Genomic DNA, 15,923 nt, shown 5'->3' with positions numbered 1-15,923 from the left:
GGACTGAAGAGTTGTGCCAGTAACAGTGATCTTCTGAATGACCTGTTTGCCCCTGGCCCTAGCTCTGCCCACACAGGAGACACTGAGGATCTGTTCTTTACTAACACCCCCAGCCAGCCTTCTACTGCCTCTACTGCCCCTGTTGCCAGTAGTGTCCCTAATGATCCTACTTCCACTAAAGGTGTGTGTGTGTGTGTGTGTGTGTGTGTGTGTGTGTGTGTGTGTGTGTGTGTGTGTGTGTGTGTGTGTGTGTGTGTGCATGTGAGCATTCATGCCTTGACATACATTCTTCTGCTGCACAAAATTCCACACTAGGATGTTCAGCTGAACAATAGATGGCCTGTCCTTACCTCTCTCTCTTTCTCTCTCTCTCTCTCTCTCTAGTAAATGATCTGTTTGATCCCTTTGGTATGGGGTCAGAGGTCACAGCAGGCTCAGACCCTTTTGGCGACCTGCTTGGGTCTGAAAGCAGCAGCAGCAGTTTCAAAGCTCCAGCCCCACCGGCCTCCAACACTAGCCTCTTCAACCTCCGTAAGATCCTACCTCCACAGATCTACCGTTACCAGCTTAAATGCATTGCATCACCGTCTTAGACAAGTTCTGTCAGCAGGTTAGATGTGTTATATCAGCAAGTTAGATGTGTTGTATTATATATGTAGTTGTATTTTTAGTTATGTATATCGTATGTGTGTATATATTTTTTTTAAATTGCTTTGTCAGTGCTGTTTTGTCAGTACTAGGTGGTCAGTGCTGTTTTGTCAGTACTACGTGGTCAGCATTACTTTGTCAGGACTATTTTGCTGAACCTGATTAAAATAGGTTATCCCTTTTTTCCACTCTGATTTTCCTACATAAGACATTTTTATTCTAAATAAAAACACACTCATATACACATATTTCACAGAGATGTGCCTTCAAATTATCATTAAAAAAATTTTGTTAATCTGATATACTTCATTTTTGCTAGTGGTGCTTACTGGGATTGATTGTTATATTTTTTTGTTTTTGTTTTAGAACTAATTTTTGAGGTGTGGTCATGTTGATGTGTAATCTTTGGTGTTTACGGTGATGTTAATCTTTTGTTGTGTGTGGTGATTAAATAGATAAGATAGCCGGGGAAGTGCCTAAGATGACATCATCAATGAGTCAGCCTGATCTGCTGGGTGGCTGGGACAATTGGTCCCCCAGAGCCCCCAATACTGCTTCTAGCATGCCCGCTAATGCTAGCAAACCCGCTTATACTGGTAATCAATCATTCACTCAACCAATTAATCAAACATCAACTGACTGATTGAATGAATTAATCATTTGACCAATGCACCTCTACCAACCTGCTAATGCTAGTAAATCAGCTTACACTGGTAATCAATCAACAGATCAATCAATCCATCATTTGTGCAATGCAACACTATAGCTAATGTAATGCTGCTAAATATAACAGCTTTTACTGGTAGCCAATCAATCATTTATCTGATTAGTGTAGCACAACTGCTAACAAGTCAGCCTTTTCTGGTCATCACCAAAATTAAAATTAAACCCTGTCCAGACATGTAAACTTTGCTATGAGATGATTTCTGCAATGAACTAACAAAAATCTGAACTTTTATTAAGCTCTAGTAAATGAAATAGTCTTTAATTTTTGACCATTAAACAGAAAACACTGGAGGAGAAATATTTGACAGGGTCTTGACAGAGTCCAGATATGGGCAGATGTCCTAATGGACAAAGGATCGACAGAATCGTGTTTTCAGAAGTGATCTATCGTTACACCTCTACCAGGCTGCAGTATCGTTTTGCAGTTTTAAAAAGCGATGTATTGTTACACCTCTACCAGGCTGCAGCTGGCAGGACCCCTACTCTTAACAAACCAGTTGGTCATCAGTCCTTCAGTCAGACCAGTGTGTCCCTCAGTCAGTCAAGTGACAGTGAATGCTTTTTATGTTTTATGGATGTGGTATGAAAAAATAAATAAATAAATAATTTATATATAAAATATAACTTTTTTTTATAAATAAATGTAAAAAATAGATTTAGAAGCATACATTTAATGAAAGAATATTTATAAGTAGATGTATTTAAGTAAATGTATTTGTGTGTGCGTGTACTTGCATGCACATATGCACCTATGTGTTGTAGCTCCTGGTTCTGCCTCCATCTCAAAGGCCAAGTCCCAGAGTTTTGACCCCTTTGCTGACCTCGGTAACCTGGGCTCCACCCTCCCAGGTCAGAACTACATGTACTGCCCACCTCAGGGTTTGCTCTCTCCTTAGTTCCAGCACATATCTGTGCTCATGTTTCTTCCTCTGCATCTCCAGGCCCTCCCAGCAGTGGTTTCTCAGGCTCAGGGTTTAAGGCAGCGCCCCCTGCTGGAGGCTCTAAGAGCACATCCCAGCCATGGCAGCAGCCTCGTCCAGCCTCAGCCACCTCCAGCAAGGCCTGGATACCCCCCAGCTCTGCCCCCAAACCCCCTACCAGCCAACCAGCAAAGCCCAACTACAACCTCAACTTCAGCGTGATTGGAGGACGAGAGGAGAGGGGAATTAGAGCGCCAGGCTTTGGTAAAGACACACCCTTGTTGGTCCTATCTGTGTGCGCACGCACGAATGCACATACACATGTAAAGGCAGAATACTGATGCTGTATTTTGTGTGTGTGTGTGTGTGTGTGTGTGTGTGTGTGTGTGTGTGTCTTCCACAGGGCCAAAGCCCAAGGTGAAAGAGGATGACTTCGAGGATCTATTGTCCACACAGGGCTTCTCATCCAAAATGGATAAGAAGGGGCCTCGTACCATTGCTGAGATGCGAAAGCAGGAACTGTCTAAAGACATGGACCCACTCAAACTACAGGTACATTTACGTTTATGGCATTTAGCAGACACTCTTATCCAGAGCGACTTACAAAAATGCTTTGTCATTTTACTCATAGAATACATCCTAGCCAGTACAGTAGGTTAGAGACCAATATACCAATGATCTAGAATACTGTAGAAATACAGGGAGCAATGCTGACGCCTAGAAGTGCAAAATGCATACAAGCTCTATAAAACAAAGGAGCAGTCAACTAGTCTGCTAGTTTCAGTTAGTCAACATAGGGTCAGTGGTCATTTTAAATATTCCTCAAATAGATGGGTCCTCAGTCTGAGTTTGAAGACTGTGAGGGACTCTGCTGTCTGGACAGCAAGCAGAAGTTCGTTTCACAGTGTAGTCTCAATGCTTGACTTCCTTGAGACTTGAAGCATGGGGTTTCAAACCGAGCCATACTTGAGGTTCAAAGTACTCAAGAGGCTGGAGAGGCTTTGGAGAGGCTTTGACTGTTGACCTCATGTAGGGAGGGGCTGGTCCATTTTTGGCTTTGTAGGCAGGCATCAAGGTTTTAAATCTGATGCGTGCAGTTACTGGAAGCCAGTGAAGGGAGCGCAGCAGTGGAGTGATGTGTGAACTTCGGAAGATTGAAGACCAGTCGTGCTGCTGCATTCTGGACAAGTTGTAGAGGTCTGATGGCTCTTAGAGGAAGACCAGCAAGTAGTGAGTTGCAGTAGTCTAGCTTTGAGATCACAAGAGACTGCACCCCTGGGTAGCTTCTTGCGAGAGAAAGACCAAATCCTTCGTATGTTACAAAGGAGAAATCTGCAAGACCGGGTTAGATTAGAAACATGAGTTGAGAATGACGACTGGTTGTCCAAAGTTATGCCCAGGCTACGAGCACCTAGGGAATAGGGAATACACACCCACACACCCACCCATTACACACCTACTCATAAGACGATATGAACCTTCTCAAACTACAGGTATAGAAACTATGCTTCTCACACTGTGCGTGCGTGTGTGTGTGTGTGTGTGTGTGTGTGTGTGTTAGATCCTGGAATGGATCGAGGGGAAGGAGCGGAACATCCGGGCTCTGCTCTCCACGCTGCACACGGTGTTGTGGGAGGGGGAGACCCGCTGGAAGCCGGTCAACATGGCCGACCTGGTCACACCTGAGCAGGTGAAGAAGTACTACAGGAAAGCCGTGCTGGTCGTGCACCCAGACAAGGTGAGAGACACCGGGCTTCACCTGCTCATCTGTGGATAACCACACATGGCCATTTAGTGGACAATAGAAATGTGTTGTCTGAGTTCTCTTGAAACTGAGTGGGGGAAAAAAATGCACTACTGCTTTACTAAACCTTTTCAGTATTACAGGACTACACTATTATACTACAGCAGTATTACAGTGTTATAGTATTACACCGCAGCACTTCTAACAATGGGTATATGGTGTAGTGGTGTTTTATTAATCCCTGCTAACAGGTATATGGTGTTTATTAATCCCTGCTAATAGTCTTGTGTTGGTGTCTTCCAGGCTACAGGGCAGCCGTATGAGCAGTACGCTAAGATGATCTTCATGGAGCTCAGCGACGCCTGGTCTGAATTTGAAAACCAAGGAGGCAAACCCCTGTTCTGAGCATGCTCACTGGACACCCAGCCTGGAGCCTGAGTTGCCAGGCAGAGACAGTGCGTGCTTTTTTCTCTCTCTCCTCTCTCTCTCTCCCTCCACACTCACTGCCTCTGCCCAACACAGCAGAGAGAGAGAGAATGAAAGACTCAAGCTATATAAAGACTAAGACAATCGGGAGGGATATGGACTGTTCTCTCTCTTCTGAAGGGATGGAGATTTGGATTAGGGTGCTCAATGGGTTATTTTACTGCTAAACTGTTGCTCTACCCAGTAGAGCCAGCGCTTGTCAAGCTACACTTTCTCCAAACGAGAGACACCTGTGTGTGAGGAGAGAGATGGTCTGTGAAATGCATACTCATTTCAGAAAAGCAGCCTGTGTCTAGCACTGCAGCTCACCTCTTTAGGTTGTGCACTCTGGATGGATATAGGAACAACAATGAAGAAATACGATGATGATGATGATGATGATGATGATGATGATGATGATGATCTCTATTTTCATATCCTTTTTATCTTTATTTTTGTGTTGTCTTTTGATGATCTGTTATTCATTAATCATTAGCATATCATCTAGCCTAAGCTGTGTGTGTGCGTGTGCATGTGCGTGTGCGTGCGTGTTGCATGAGCGCATGGCTGAATGTATGTGGCTCTGTGCATCAGTGTTTGGTTTTGGCTGTCTAGATGATTTTCCATACCCAGCATAACAAATTCACACACAGCAAAACTAGACTTTGCTTGGGTTCTAGAGTTCTTGAACCTGAATTCTTGTTTTTATGGACCAAACATAAACTTGTCTTATTTATTCTTGAGAGGTGCATTGGGCGACTAATAATATATAGAATATGTATGCTTGGACTCAGAAGAACAAATCTTGCAAAGCTAAGATCATTCCAAAGCATCACAGACATGAATGTGCTTTAAATGTTCTTTATTGGCTATTTGAAATGTAACATTTTTTCCTCACTACTTCTTTATATTATCACATAAAATAAGAACCCTTAATAGAACATGGCATTATTTTTTTATAATACTTTTACTTGAATTATGTGGAGGTTTTTTTTTTTTCTTCATCTAAATGACCAAACATTAACATTACACCTACTTCCAATCCTCCATGGTGACTCGGGGCTGCTGCACGAGAGATGTTGCACAAGATTCTTCGCCCAGAGCAGTAGTGGGACAGGCCCAATCAGAATCACACAGGAGAGATTCTCGAGGTTGCTGATTTAACGAGATTACTGAGTGTAGCACGGGGCATCGGATACTTGCCACCAAAAATATTACTCATGAGGTAAATAATTCATGTGGAGAGACCTCACCTGTTGAAGGACATCTGTAGTATTGTGTAATTTATGATAACCATTCTTAAAAAAACTAAACTTAAAAAAAAAAAAAAAAAAAAAAAGGGAATTGGGTAGTAGTCTGACATGGTAAAAACACTGGGCGCATGCGATACTTTTTTTGTATGCGAAGGTAGGTAAGTTTTAGTCTAGGACTACAGAGTATACTAAAAAGCACCATCAACCAAAAAAAGAGAAGTCGTCCAGGATGGGTAAATGTGTTGGATACCCATATCTTTGAATCTTTGATGTACTGGCAATAATGCAGTGTAACTGGTCTTCACAAGCCTTAATCTGTTTCAGTATTTTGAGAGATTTAAAAAAGGTTCCAGCTATCCAAAACCATCTGCCCTATGTGTTAGGATGCTGTGAGCATATCCAGAAGTCTGCCTCAGAAACATTTCTGTTTGACTGCTCTGGAGCATGTTTTATTAAACAGAATGGGTAAAAGATCAGTGATGCTGCCCTGTGCATCACATTCCAAGTGACTGGCATTAAAATCCATCTAAAACTTAAGTAAAAATCTTATGGTCACTAAATAAAATGACAGTTTCTCTTGGTGGTTAATGTGTATAGTCTTACTAATGTGGTATGTAAATATTATGGAGTGGAATAACTATCTTGACTGAGGGTCGTCATGACTACGTAAGATTTGTTGTCCTTACATCGAGTGGGGATGCACTGTAAAATAATGCTATATTTTGGTAAAGGAGAAGTCTCCTTATTTTTTCATAGTGACTTAAGTAATTTGGGGTGTCTTTGTTTCCTGTTATTTTCTATGAACGTCAAACTCCTGACATTGCAAATGTCCCCTCCTCTGTTCTTCAGTCTCACCAATAAAGTTTCAGTCACCATGTAGGCTTTGTCTGGCTTTGATTTGACTGTGTGGCTTTTGCGATTGAGTGTGAGTATAGCTGGTCTGTCCAGTGCCAAACATGGTCTGGTGTGGTGACCCAAAGGTTGCCTACTCCCAAAAACCTTGTGTCCAGATAGGGAAAAGGCAGGACTCGCTATGTAAGAACTGTGATTTGTAGTGTCAACCTATGTTCTGTCAGGCCAGCATAAGTGCATGTTGTTCCTAAATTCCTCTATATGCTGGCATAATTTTTACTTCATTCAAGAAAAAAGATGCAAACAACAGAATTAGTTGGAAGAGAATACCTGGTCCTGTTCTTTATTGCACTTTAACATTAACAAGCGTTATTAAGGCATTACACAAAGAACCCACACTTTTTAGGAGTGATTTTAATAGCCCCACCGTCTTTTACATACTACTGTTTGAAATCTCCATTATATCCAAACATGCATTATTAAATATATGCAAACTGAAACACCACCATATCCCACTGGAAGATTTTCCTTATTTTTAAACAAAGATGATCTCATCTCATACCTGCAAGATAAAGTTGCTCTTCTGTACCACTCTGTTCTTAGTGATAACGAACCTTGCTTAGCAACAGAACTCTCAAGTCTTATAAAAACAAAGATCTTTCCCAGTACTAATGAATTTATTTCTCACGGGAACAGTCCAGAGTGATCTGCCTTGGATCCACCTGCATTAAAGCACCCGAGACCCACAAGGGCTTGTATTCTGTTTTCATGTCCAAGGGTTTTTTATTCAATGTCCCGACCTACGAATATACTATATTACCTCGTGTGTCATAGACACTAGCCAGCTGAGCTAGCTAACAAACACCTCACAGGAACTTGCTTTCAGCCTCATTCATTTTTATTAAGTCAGGCACTCGGGTGAGAACCTAAAAGACGAAGTAGTTGGTAACTTCGCTCGTCTCTGTCGTGGTCTCAGTTTGTGAAAAGCAAGTCTCACCATCTGGAGTCAGCTTTTTGCGAGAAGCGAAGCCATCATTGACCACAACTATTGGATGTGACGCTTCCTAGTCATCCTCCAATGCACCTACATAGCGTAGCTGACTAAGTGTTTTATTGGACAAAAACGTTAATTAATTAGACAATGAATTAATCGTGGTCTTAAAATTATTTATAGCCAAACCTATTAGCTAACTAACTTCTGGGGCACTTTCTAGTTTGTTGATAATAACTTAGCAAGCTAACAAGCTAGCTGGCTAGCTACAGGCTCGAACTACCTACTTTAGCTACAAAGCCAGTCACATCAGCTCTGCCGCTAAATTTGTAACCGTCAGCCATACTATCAATCTCCGAATCACCAAAATCACTCTAATCATCTCGGTTTTGACCGATCATATAAGGAAAACAGACCGGATCACCGAATAAGACAGTCGGCAGACTGACGGTCCAACCCAGAAGAAGTGACTAATACAATGCAAAATAAAAGTCTCACTCCACACGGTTATTTATACTTCATACTCCGCACTAAACGGACTATAAAAAGATAATACAAAAAATAAAATAAACAATCTATATTAAGCAAATAACATCAAGTGCACATTGATTTAAAATAGATAAAAATAACTTTATTGCTTTATTTTATTGTCTAGGCCAGAATTTCATTTTTGTGTTTTTTGGTTTCATTGACACTTGTATTTCTCAGTGTGTACAGGTAAAATTCTTGTCAGAAACATGGCACTGCGTTGCCTTCAATTAAATAGCCATAAAGATCCTGAGATGTTTGTAATAATAATAATAATAATAATAATAATAATAATAAGACAAACATGCAAATGAAAAATAATATGTAAAACATATGTGCAACAGGTTCTGCAAACTGGTGGAACATTTGTTTAAATAAATATTACAGGCAAGACAAGATTTAAATAATAAAAATATGTAAACATAGAATAATGGTGTAAAAAAGGCACAAGCAGAACACAACATAAATGTTGTTAAATTTTGACAGCATTCAAGAATACACAATCATTGTTCAAACAATTAAAAGGCAAAATCAGTGTATTAGACTGTGACTATTTTGTTTTACAGCAATTCCCCTAAGTGGAGACATAGGAGTAAAAATGTTATTAAAATGTCCAACCACACTGTATGTCCAACCCTCATATGGTTCTGTCTTAAGGTTACACAGGTGAATGTTTCACAGTAATGTTTCTCTTTAAGAACAGACATTTCACAGCTTATAACTCCTCATGAATACTTTAAACCCAGATAATTTGTCACATTACCATTTCACATAACTACTGCAATAAGATTAAATAACTATAAAATATAAAACAAAGTGCTTAAAAATGCTGTGAACACTAAAAATCTGGAGGAGGTTGCTCCTGATGATGAACGGAATTATCATATATTTTACCAGGAGGATGGCAGAGATCTGGTATTGATGAACTAATGTTCCAGTCATTCACTACTATGTTGCTGACTTCACTGCCTCTTGTGAGCAATACGCTGAACTCTTAGTCTAAGAATTTTGTATGTACAGTGGTAACGGAGTGGTTAAGGTGCTGGACTTATAATTGGAAGGTTGCTGCTTGAACCAGCAAACTTCCAATTATAAGTCCACCACTTCCAAATTTGCCACTGTTGGACCACTGTGTAAGGCCCTTAATCCTCAAGTTGTTTTCAGTCATAATTCTTTTTGGATAAAAGTGTCAGATAAATGTAAAGCTTTCCCCCCAAACATAAATATCTTTTAGCTGATGTATTACTGACCCAGGGAAAGTAAGGTGGGTGCAGGAGTCCAACGAAAGTCTGTCTGTAGTTACACATGCAGCCAAGCCCAATATTCACTCAGAAAAAAATGACCTTCAAATGAAATTATTCTTCATACAAAATATACCAAAAATACTAGTCTCATTTCTTCTTTAGAATGATTATAATGCATTTTAGTCATATCCCATTAAATATTCCAGCTAGATTTCTAACAGAATTTAAGCTTACAGGTCATGCGCAGTGGAAATCTGCTTTTACACCAGGCAAAGCATGTCATCAGTTACGTTAATAAACTCAGTAAAGCAGAACAATGTCATTAGTTACATTAAAACACTCAGCAAAGAACATGTTAGCTACATGAATAAAATTTGCATCCCACACCTCCAACATTACAAACCAGATGAAATGTTAAATTAGCTCCAAAATGGCCTCTACAGTTTAAATCAGGGGAGAACATGATTCAGGCCAGTTTCAGTAAGCAAAACAAACAATGAGTTATGGGCTTCCAGCTGGCTGAACTTCACTTTTGTTATAGTAAGCTATAGCTACATTTTTGTAGCTTACTACATTTTTAGGATGGCTGCCCATCCTGAAAAGAACTCACAACACTGTATAAAAATCCAAATGTTTTAAATTACATAGAAGGAATTTCTGAGAACAGCAATGGTGTATCGAGGGAAGAAAAATGGGTTGGTTTGTTTGTCTGAAGGAGTGTAGATCTAAAAATTCTTTATCGATATATTTGCGTTTATATCACAAATACCTCTAAGCATGCCACTGATGGTTTTTCAAACCTTGATACATCCTATTAAACCTGAGGATGTGATTATCTCTTAATACCATTTAGTAGTATACCATTTTCCTTATCCTCCTGATGGCTGTGTGGAGATTCTCTTCTTCTGGACACCGGTGATGGTATGAACTTTCCCAGGAGCACACCAACAATCAGCGCTCCAATTCCAACAGCCCATGATCCATGACCAAACCCTGTACAGTATCCTTCCTTCCATTTCCAGCTGTGATGTACATCTACATGGACAACAGACAAAGCAGAGACATGGGTTAAATCTGATCTCACAACAAATGAATGTAATTCAGTTATATCAGTTGACATTATTAAAATACATGTTGATGGCTATAATAAGTGAATGCTGGGGTGAGTATATTAAGTAAAGTATTGGATAAGTATAATACGTGAATGGTGGGGTCAGTTATACCATTTATGGTGTTTATGGAGAGGTAAATGTGGGGTAGCAACTTTAATATCTGATCTCAATGCTTCTTAAAATGAGAACATCACAAAATATCACATGATCTCTGTTTCAATACCATTACGCAAACATTTTGAGTTAGTTTATAATTTCTAAAAAGATATGTTGCATAAATAAGGAACTTTGAGAAAGTTATATTTTTATATATTAATTTCATAGAATGATGTGTATTTCATGCCAGGTGGATCTTCTTGTGAATATGCTTTTGAAAACATGAGATCTATCAAGAGTGATATGAGAATATTAGATCTAGTGTGATATTAAGATAGAATTCAGATTCACAGATATCAAAAACCTAAAATAGAAAAGTCGGGCTCTGATATATAATGAAGTCAAGCTCTGATGTATAATGAAGTCAAGCTCTGATATATAATGTCTTCAGATCATTCTAAGAGGAGAGTGTGAAGTATTTCTATCATGAACATTGAGTAACTGAAAGAGCTTAGTTTTAAGCTTTGAGAGATAGCATGTCATGAGGGCTGCAGTTTCTAATGTCTCTCTTCGAGGCACCCAAACCCGAAAGAATCAGCCAATCAGCGGCCAAACCCAAAGGACTCAGCCAATCAGGGGCTCTGCATTTCCCCTTTGCACATGGCTTGGAAAAGGTTTCTACAGTGACTGCTACATCCCATTACACAAAAATAACAGATAAATATGGAGTAAGTCAAAAACTTTGGCATTTCTACTTTAATATATGACTGCTTGAATGAGCAGACTGTAGAACATTTTGGAAATGAGTGAGATTAAACTTGAGCAATGTTAAATTCCACATACCTTTGATAGTCACATTGGAAATGCGGACGGTGACCCCCTCTTTCTCCTTCACAGTATAGATGCCACTATCAGAGAGCAGCACATCCATCAGCATGAAGGTGTTGTCAACGATACGAAGTCTGTCCTGATAGTCAGGGTGGCACTGCTTAACACGTCCATCCACAGTGCAGAGCTGCATGCTGGAAGAATTCCCAGGTGATCTGAATGTTATGATCACTGGGTCAGATATATAGAAGTCCATTCTGAGGTGCTGTTCAGCCTCCAGCTCAAGGGTTGACTGATCAGCTAGAACATTAAAAACAAGAGGATCAACGTCATTCAACACCATCATTGGACTTTAATTTCATTTCATAATATATTTATACAACATTTTATTTAACATTTTTTCAAAATGACTTCTCAAGATACTTTATGGGAAAAGCATACACAAATTATGAACTAAACATTAACCCCTCAAACAACAACAGCAACAAGACTTAGTTTTCATGAAAATTTCATGAAAATAGGAAAGTTTTGAAGCCAGAAACTGAAGAGCAATCTCGAAGGAACTGTAGCAGAGAGTTCCACAGTTGAGGGTCCTAGTACTGAACTAGTCTACATCCACCACTGACCAGTCTGAACGTAGAGACAGACAGAAGGTCAACACCAGAAGACCTTAGGGCAGGGCAAAGAACTGAAGTTCTGTTTAGATGGACACCATTCACAGCTTCACATGTTTAAACTTCACACCAACAGACTGCTAGATAGTGTAACAGCCAAACCCAGAATTACAGTTATGACAACAGTATGTGCAAAACAAGCCAGAATTATTGCTGCTGAAATTTAAATATATTTAATGAAAATCTAGCAGCCTATTTTGAATGATGAAGATAATGCATAGAAGACTAAGGAAGAAAGAGTTGCAGTAATCTAGATTAGTCAGAGAGTTTTGTGTCTAGGGACATTGGACTGGTAAAACCTCTGTTCTGTTAGGACACAATTTGAACAAGTGTGAGGTCATGCCATAAATTTATTAGATATTATTTCAGTTCAGTTGTTCTTTTTAGTTGTTGTTGTTGATGTTTTTTTTTTTTTGGGGGGGGGGGGTGGATGTTTTCAAAGAACAAAATAAAATGAAACTAAAAAGAAGAAAAAAGAACTTAAGTTCATACAGCTTTCTGACAGAGGACTTACGAAGAGGCTGAAGGAGCTGTCGACAGAGGGTCATTTCATTGCCATTACAGTAAACAGAGTAGTGCCCCCTGGTGGAGTAGTTGACCTGAGGGACAGTGAGAAAACTTCCCCCTTCTTTAGCCGTACAGATGAACTGGAGACCAGTTTGGGTGTCCTGCCCACACTGGGCCACCGTGTCTCCCAGCCTCTTCCACTCTGTCCCACCCCGACACCGTTCAGGGCAGCATAGAGTCGCAGATTTATTCAGCGCCACGAGTGTGGATGGGATCGCTGATCCCAGAACTGATCCCAGAACTGCAGGAGGAAATTATATCACCAGAAAATCTACAAACATGTAAAAAGTTTTGAAAGCTTTCCTTCAAGGAAACATCAGGTCCATGACAATCCTCAACCAGTAATTTTAAGTTGGCTGGGTCTTAATAAGCATGAGAGGCTTAAAGATTTTAGTGGTTCCATATTGTAGGAATGTGACATTCTTCACATAGTGTACAAACACAAAGGTGAATGTAGGGGAAATTTCTGATATCTTTGTTTTTCATCACTTCAGAGTGCCCTAGTTTAACTGTAAAATCGTAATATTCAACTCCTTCAACCTGAACATGGAACACAGAGTACTGCAGCTGGTTCTTGTTAATACATCAGTAGTCCATCAAGTCTTCCATAAACTACTTTGATGTCAGACTTTGTGATTTAATTTAGGCCTATTTAAATATTTTACTATTTACCGTTTTGCATACAAATAAATAAATGCTTATAATACCGTCAAAAACACGTAATATCCACACACGAAATATTTAATATCCTGCGAGATGTAGCTTGTGGGTACATGTTTGTCGTCGGAGATTCCCGCGGCTTAAGTAGCAGCCCAAATATGGCAAGTGAGGCGTCTAAATGTTCGTCTAAGCGTCCTCTGATTGTGGAGGTACGCAGGTGCAGCAGGATAATCCTGCAGTGTAGATTGCGCGACCGAACCGAAGTGCGAAGTGCACATCGCGTGACTGCGGTCGGTATCTTTGCATGCAACAGGAATCAGGGGCTGCTTTCACGGCTAGAAAGACGGTTCAGATCTAGCTAGCATGGTAATGTTAAATAAATGTATAAAAGAGAATAGATATTCAGATATTAACTTGATGAATTGACGGAAACGACAAATCAGGACACTATCTGTGATGCTGGGCACCCCCAAAAGACAGTACATTCTTAACGGTTAATTTTGAGGAAGGATAGGGTGATCAACGATAAAGATTATCGATAAGATACTTCCCACATAATAATTTAAGAATGCACTTACCAAAGAAAAATCTGATCAATGGCCCCAAGGAGGCTGTCCATACACTGGAAGTTACGTCCATCTCTGAAGAATCAGGAAAAAGTGAAAAGAATCACCACGTACTCAAGAGAACAGAGCATTTTATCTTGGTCTCTCCGGGTGTTTGGTGACCGCAGCAATCCAATAGACGTTTAATGTGGAATAGCGTGTTTAAGAAACAGCGAATGTGGGACCTGAGTCGCTAGGAGCCTGTTTAGAGTGGTGAAACGTGATCCTCCTACTCTGACGGGGGGTGGGGTGAATCGCTCTGGAGTCTCTTATGTCACCACAAGATTTACCACTAGATGGCGCTCTTGTACCGTTATGAGCTCTACGACTCTTGTTGCAGTTCCAGGCCGCCGCTTATCTCAGATGTATTTCCTACATGTTCTCTCAACATTTTGACTGAGGACCACCAGGTCAAAGGATAAACCCCCAACATCTACTTACTGTCCCATCCTCTTTGGGGAGCCTACACTTACTGTCCAAACGATCAAATGATTTTAGGTCTAAAACATGTTTGTGAGGTGAGGCCTACCAATTTTCCAGCGTTTTTCCCCAACCACAGTATTATAAGGGGAGATTACTTATATTAGTTACTATTTGTCACTCATATAAATTGTAAGCACACAATGCAGTTAGCTAATGATTTTCAGACCAGCTGTAGAAATTAGGTTTCTGTCAGTACAATGACACTTTCTACTTTCTAAGTGTTGTATTTTGTGTTTTACACTAGCTGATGTCCAGTAAACAAATGCTGTCTAAATCAATAACTGAAGGAACATTTATACTCCTACAGGAAAACCGTCTAGTGTGTGATCTGTAGCACATTGTTCTTAGACTGTCTCCAAAGGTTTCATTACCGGTAAAAGGTGCCCCATCTTATCATCACATCTCTGGTTAAGAAGTGTTTTATAGTATGTTCAAACTATGTTTAATATGTGTTACTGAAACATGTTTAACAAAAGGCCATAGTACAACAGTTCTCAATGAAACTGCCCCTCCAAACCCCATTATTGTTTCCACTTTTTTATGAATGTTGGCAATCTTAGGTTTATTTAGACCTAAATGTAAACTGGATATAGGTCGGGTTTGTAGGGAGGATGAGATGAGGATTGAAGGGTGGATGAGGTGAGGATTGAAGGGTGGGTGAGGTGAGGATTGAAGGGTGGATGAGGTGGACAACTAATATCTGGCAGGCATCGAAGAACACTAATAATGGGCATGTCAGGTTTCTAGAAGATGTATGATTGATCAAGCATTAGTATGATGTAAGCAAAACAACTACAACTAATAACACTGCTAATGTGTGTAATTGGGTGTCCAAATAGGTTTATTACACAATCCCACCTCTTTGTTCACTTAAATTGTCTAATGATCTTATGTCAACTTCTGTACACTTATTCCCAAGTGGCCAAACTTTCTCCTGGAACTCACATGGTATGACCACTCTATTTTCACTGAAACTTCTTAAATTAACTGTAAATACATGTAAATACATTGTTTTTTCTGACACTGAACACAAAGGTTTAGAGATCAGCATGGTGGGCTCAGTCAAAATAGGCCAATCGAGATCATCATGGTGGGTTTAATTAAAATAAGATTATTGTGATCAGCACAGTGGGCTTAATTAAAATAAAATGACTGGGATCAGTACAGTGGGTTTCATTAAAATAAGCTGATTGAGATCAGCACGGTGGGTTTAACTGAGACACGGTATCTGTGTTGTGCCCACCAGAGATAGTGACTCAAACTTGTTTTGAAAGCCTCAAGATTTATGACTTAAGACTCATAGGGGGGTATTGAGAATTGAACCGATCATTTGAATAGAACTTCTATCTTACGCAAGGTGTGAGTTTATTTATAGGAGGTAATCAGGAGTTAACAGATGGAGTGTTATCATTCCTACACTTGTTGGTCTGTTGATTGTTGATTAGTGGTGACTGGCACCTGGTGGGGAGGAGCTGCTACAGAGGATATAGAATGTGCTGTAACAGGACAAACGGGTAAGTTAAGTCA

General features: G+C 39.9%; 2 protein-coding genes across 5 annotated transcripts in view; one reads left to right on the top strand and one right to left on the bottom strand.

Annotated features, from left to right (window-relative positions):
- The window catches only part of gak (cyclin G associated kinase), a 31,664-nt gene extending 25,031 nt beyond the window's left edge, over nucleotides 1-6,633 (top strand). For 3 of the 4 annotated variants that reach the window (XM_081705155.1, XM_035526144.2, XM_081705191.1), the window contains 8 exons: nucleotides 1-181; nucleotides 385-531; nucleotides 1,104-1,244; nucleotides 2,137-2,223; nucleotides 2,316-2,558; nucleotides 2,698-2,846; nucleotides 3,856-4,032; nucleotides 4,342-6,633. The exon at nucleotides 1-181 is cut by the window's left edge and continues 272 nt beyond it. In XM_081705155.1, the coding sequence (XP_081561281.1) occupies nucleotides 1-181; nucleotides 385-531; nucleotides 1,104-1,244; nucleotides 2,137-2,223; nucleotides 2,316-2,558; nucleotides 2,698-2,846; nucleotides 3,856-4,032; nucleotides 4,342-4,443 (1,227 nt within the window). In that variant the 3' untranslated portion in view covers nucleotides 4,444-6,633. The remainder of the gene's footprint in view (nucleotides 182-384; nucleotides 532-1,103; nucleotides 1,245-2,136; nucleotides 2,224-2,315; nucleotides 2,559-2,697; nucleotides 2,847-3,855; nucleotides 4,033-4,341) is intronic. The other variant, XM_081705123.1, reaches the window with a different exon arrangement.
- Nucleotides 6,634-8,208: 1,575 nt separating this feature from the next.
- Nucleotides 8,209-14,111, bottom strand: LOC113567598 (uncharacterized). Its single transcript, XM_026995680.3, has 4 exons — nucleotides 13,887-14,111; nucleotides 12,596-12,889; nucleotides 11,423-11,707; nucleotides 8,209-10,406 (listed from the first exon to the last, which is right to left on the bottom strand). Exons 1-4 carry the CDS (start codon nucleotides 13,945-13,947, stop codon nucleotides 10,204-10,206), a joined length of 843 nt encoding a protein of 280 aa, XP_026851481.2. The 5' UTR covers nucleotides 13,948-14,111; the 3' UTR covers nucleotides 8,209-10,203.
- Nucleotides 14,112-15,923: the final 1,812 nt, after the last annotated feature.

Source organism: Electrophorus electricus, chromosome 1, assembly GCF_041902795.1.
Source record: "Electrophorus electricus isolate QZ-2024a chromosome 1, ASM4190279v1, whole genome shotgun sequence".
In the NCBI taxonomy this organism is placed as follows: domain Eukaryota; kingdom Metazoa; phylum Chordata; class Actinopteri; order Gymnotiformes; family Gymnotidae; genus Electrophorus; species Electrophorus electricus.
This window is presented reverse-complemented; position numbering and strand designations above follow the sequence as displayed.

Bases quoted from the DNA above. Each gene is read 5' to 3' on its own strand.
- LOC113567598 (XM_026995680.3), bottom strand. From the start codon at position 13,947: ATGGACGTAACTTCCAGTGTATGGACAGCCTCCTTGGGGCCATTGATC. The intron at 12,890-13,886 runs GTAAGTGCATTC...TTCCTCCTGCAG, and splicing joins ATTGATCAGATTTTTCTTTG to TTCTGGGATCAGTTCTGGGA. The intron at 11,708-12,595 runs GTAAGTCCTCTG...TTAATGTTCTAG, and splicing joins ACAGCTCCTTCAGCCTCTTC to CTGATCAGTCAACCCTTGAG.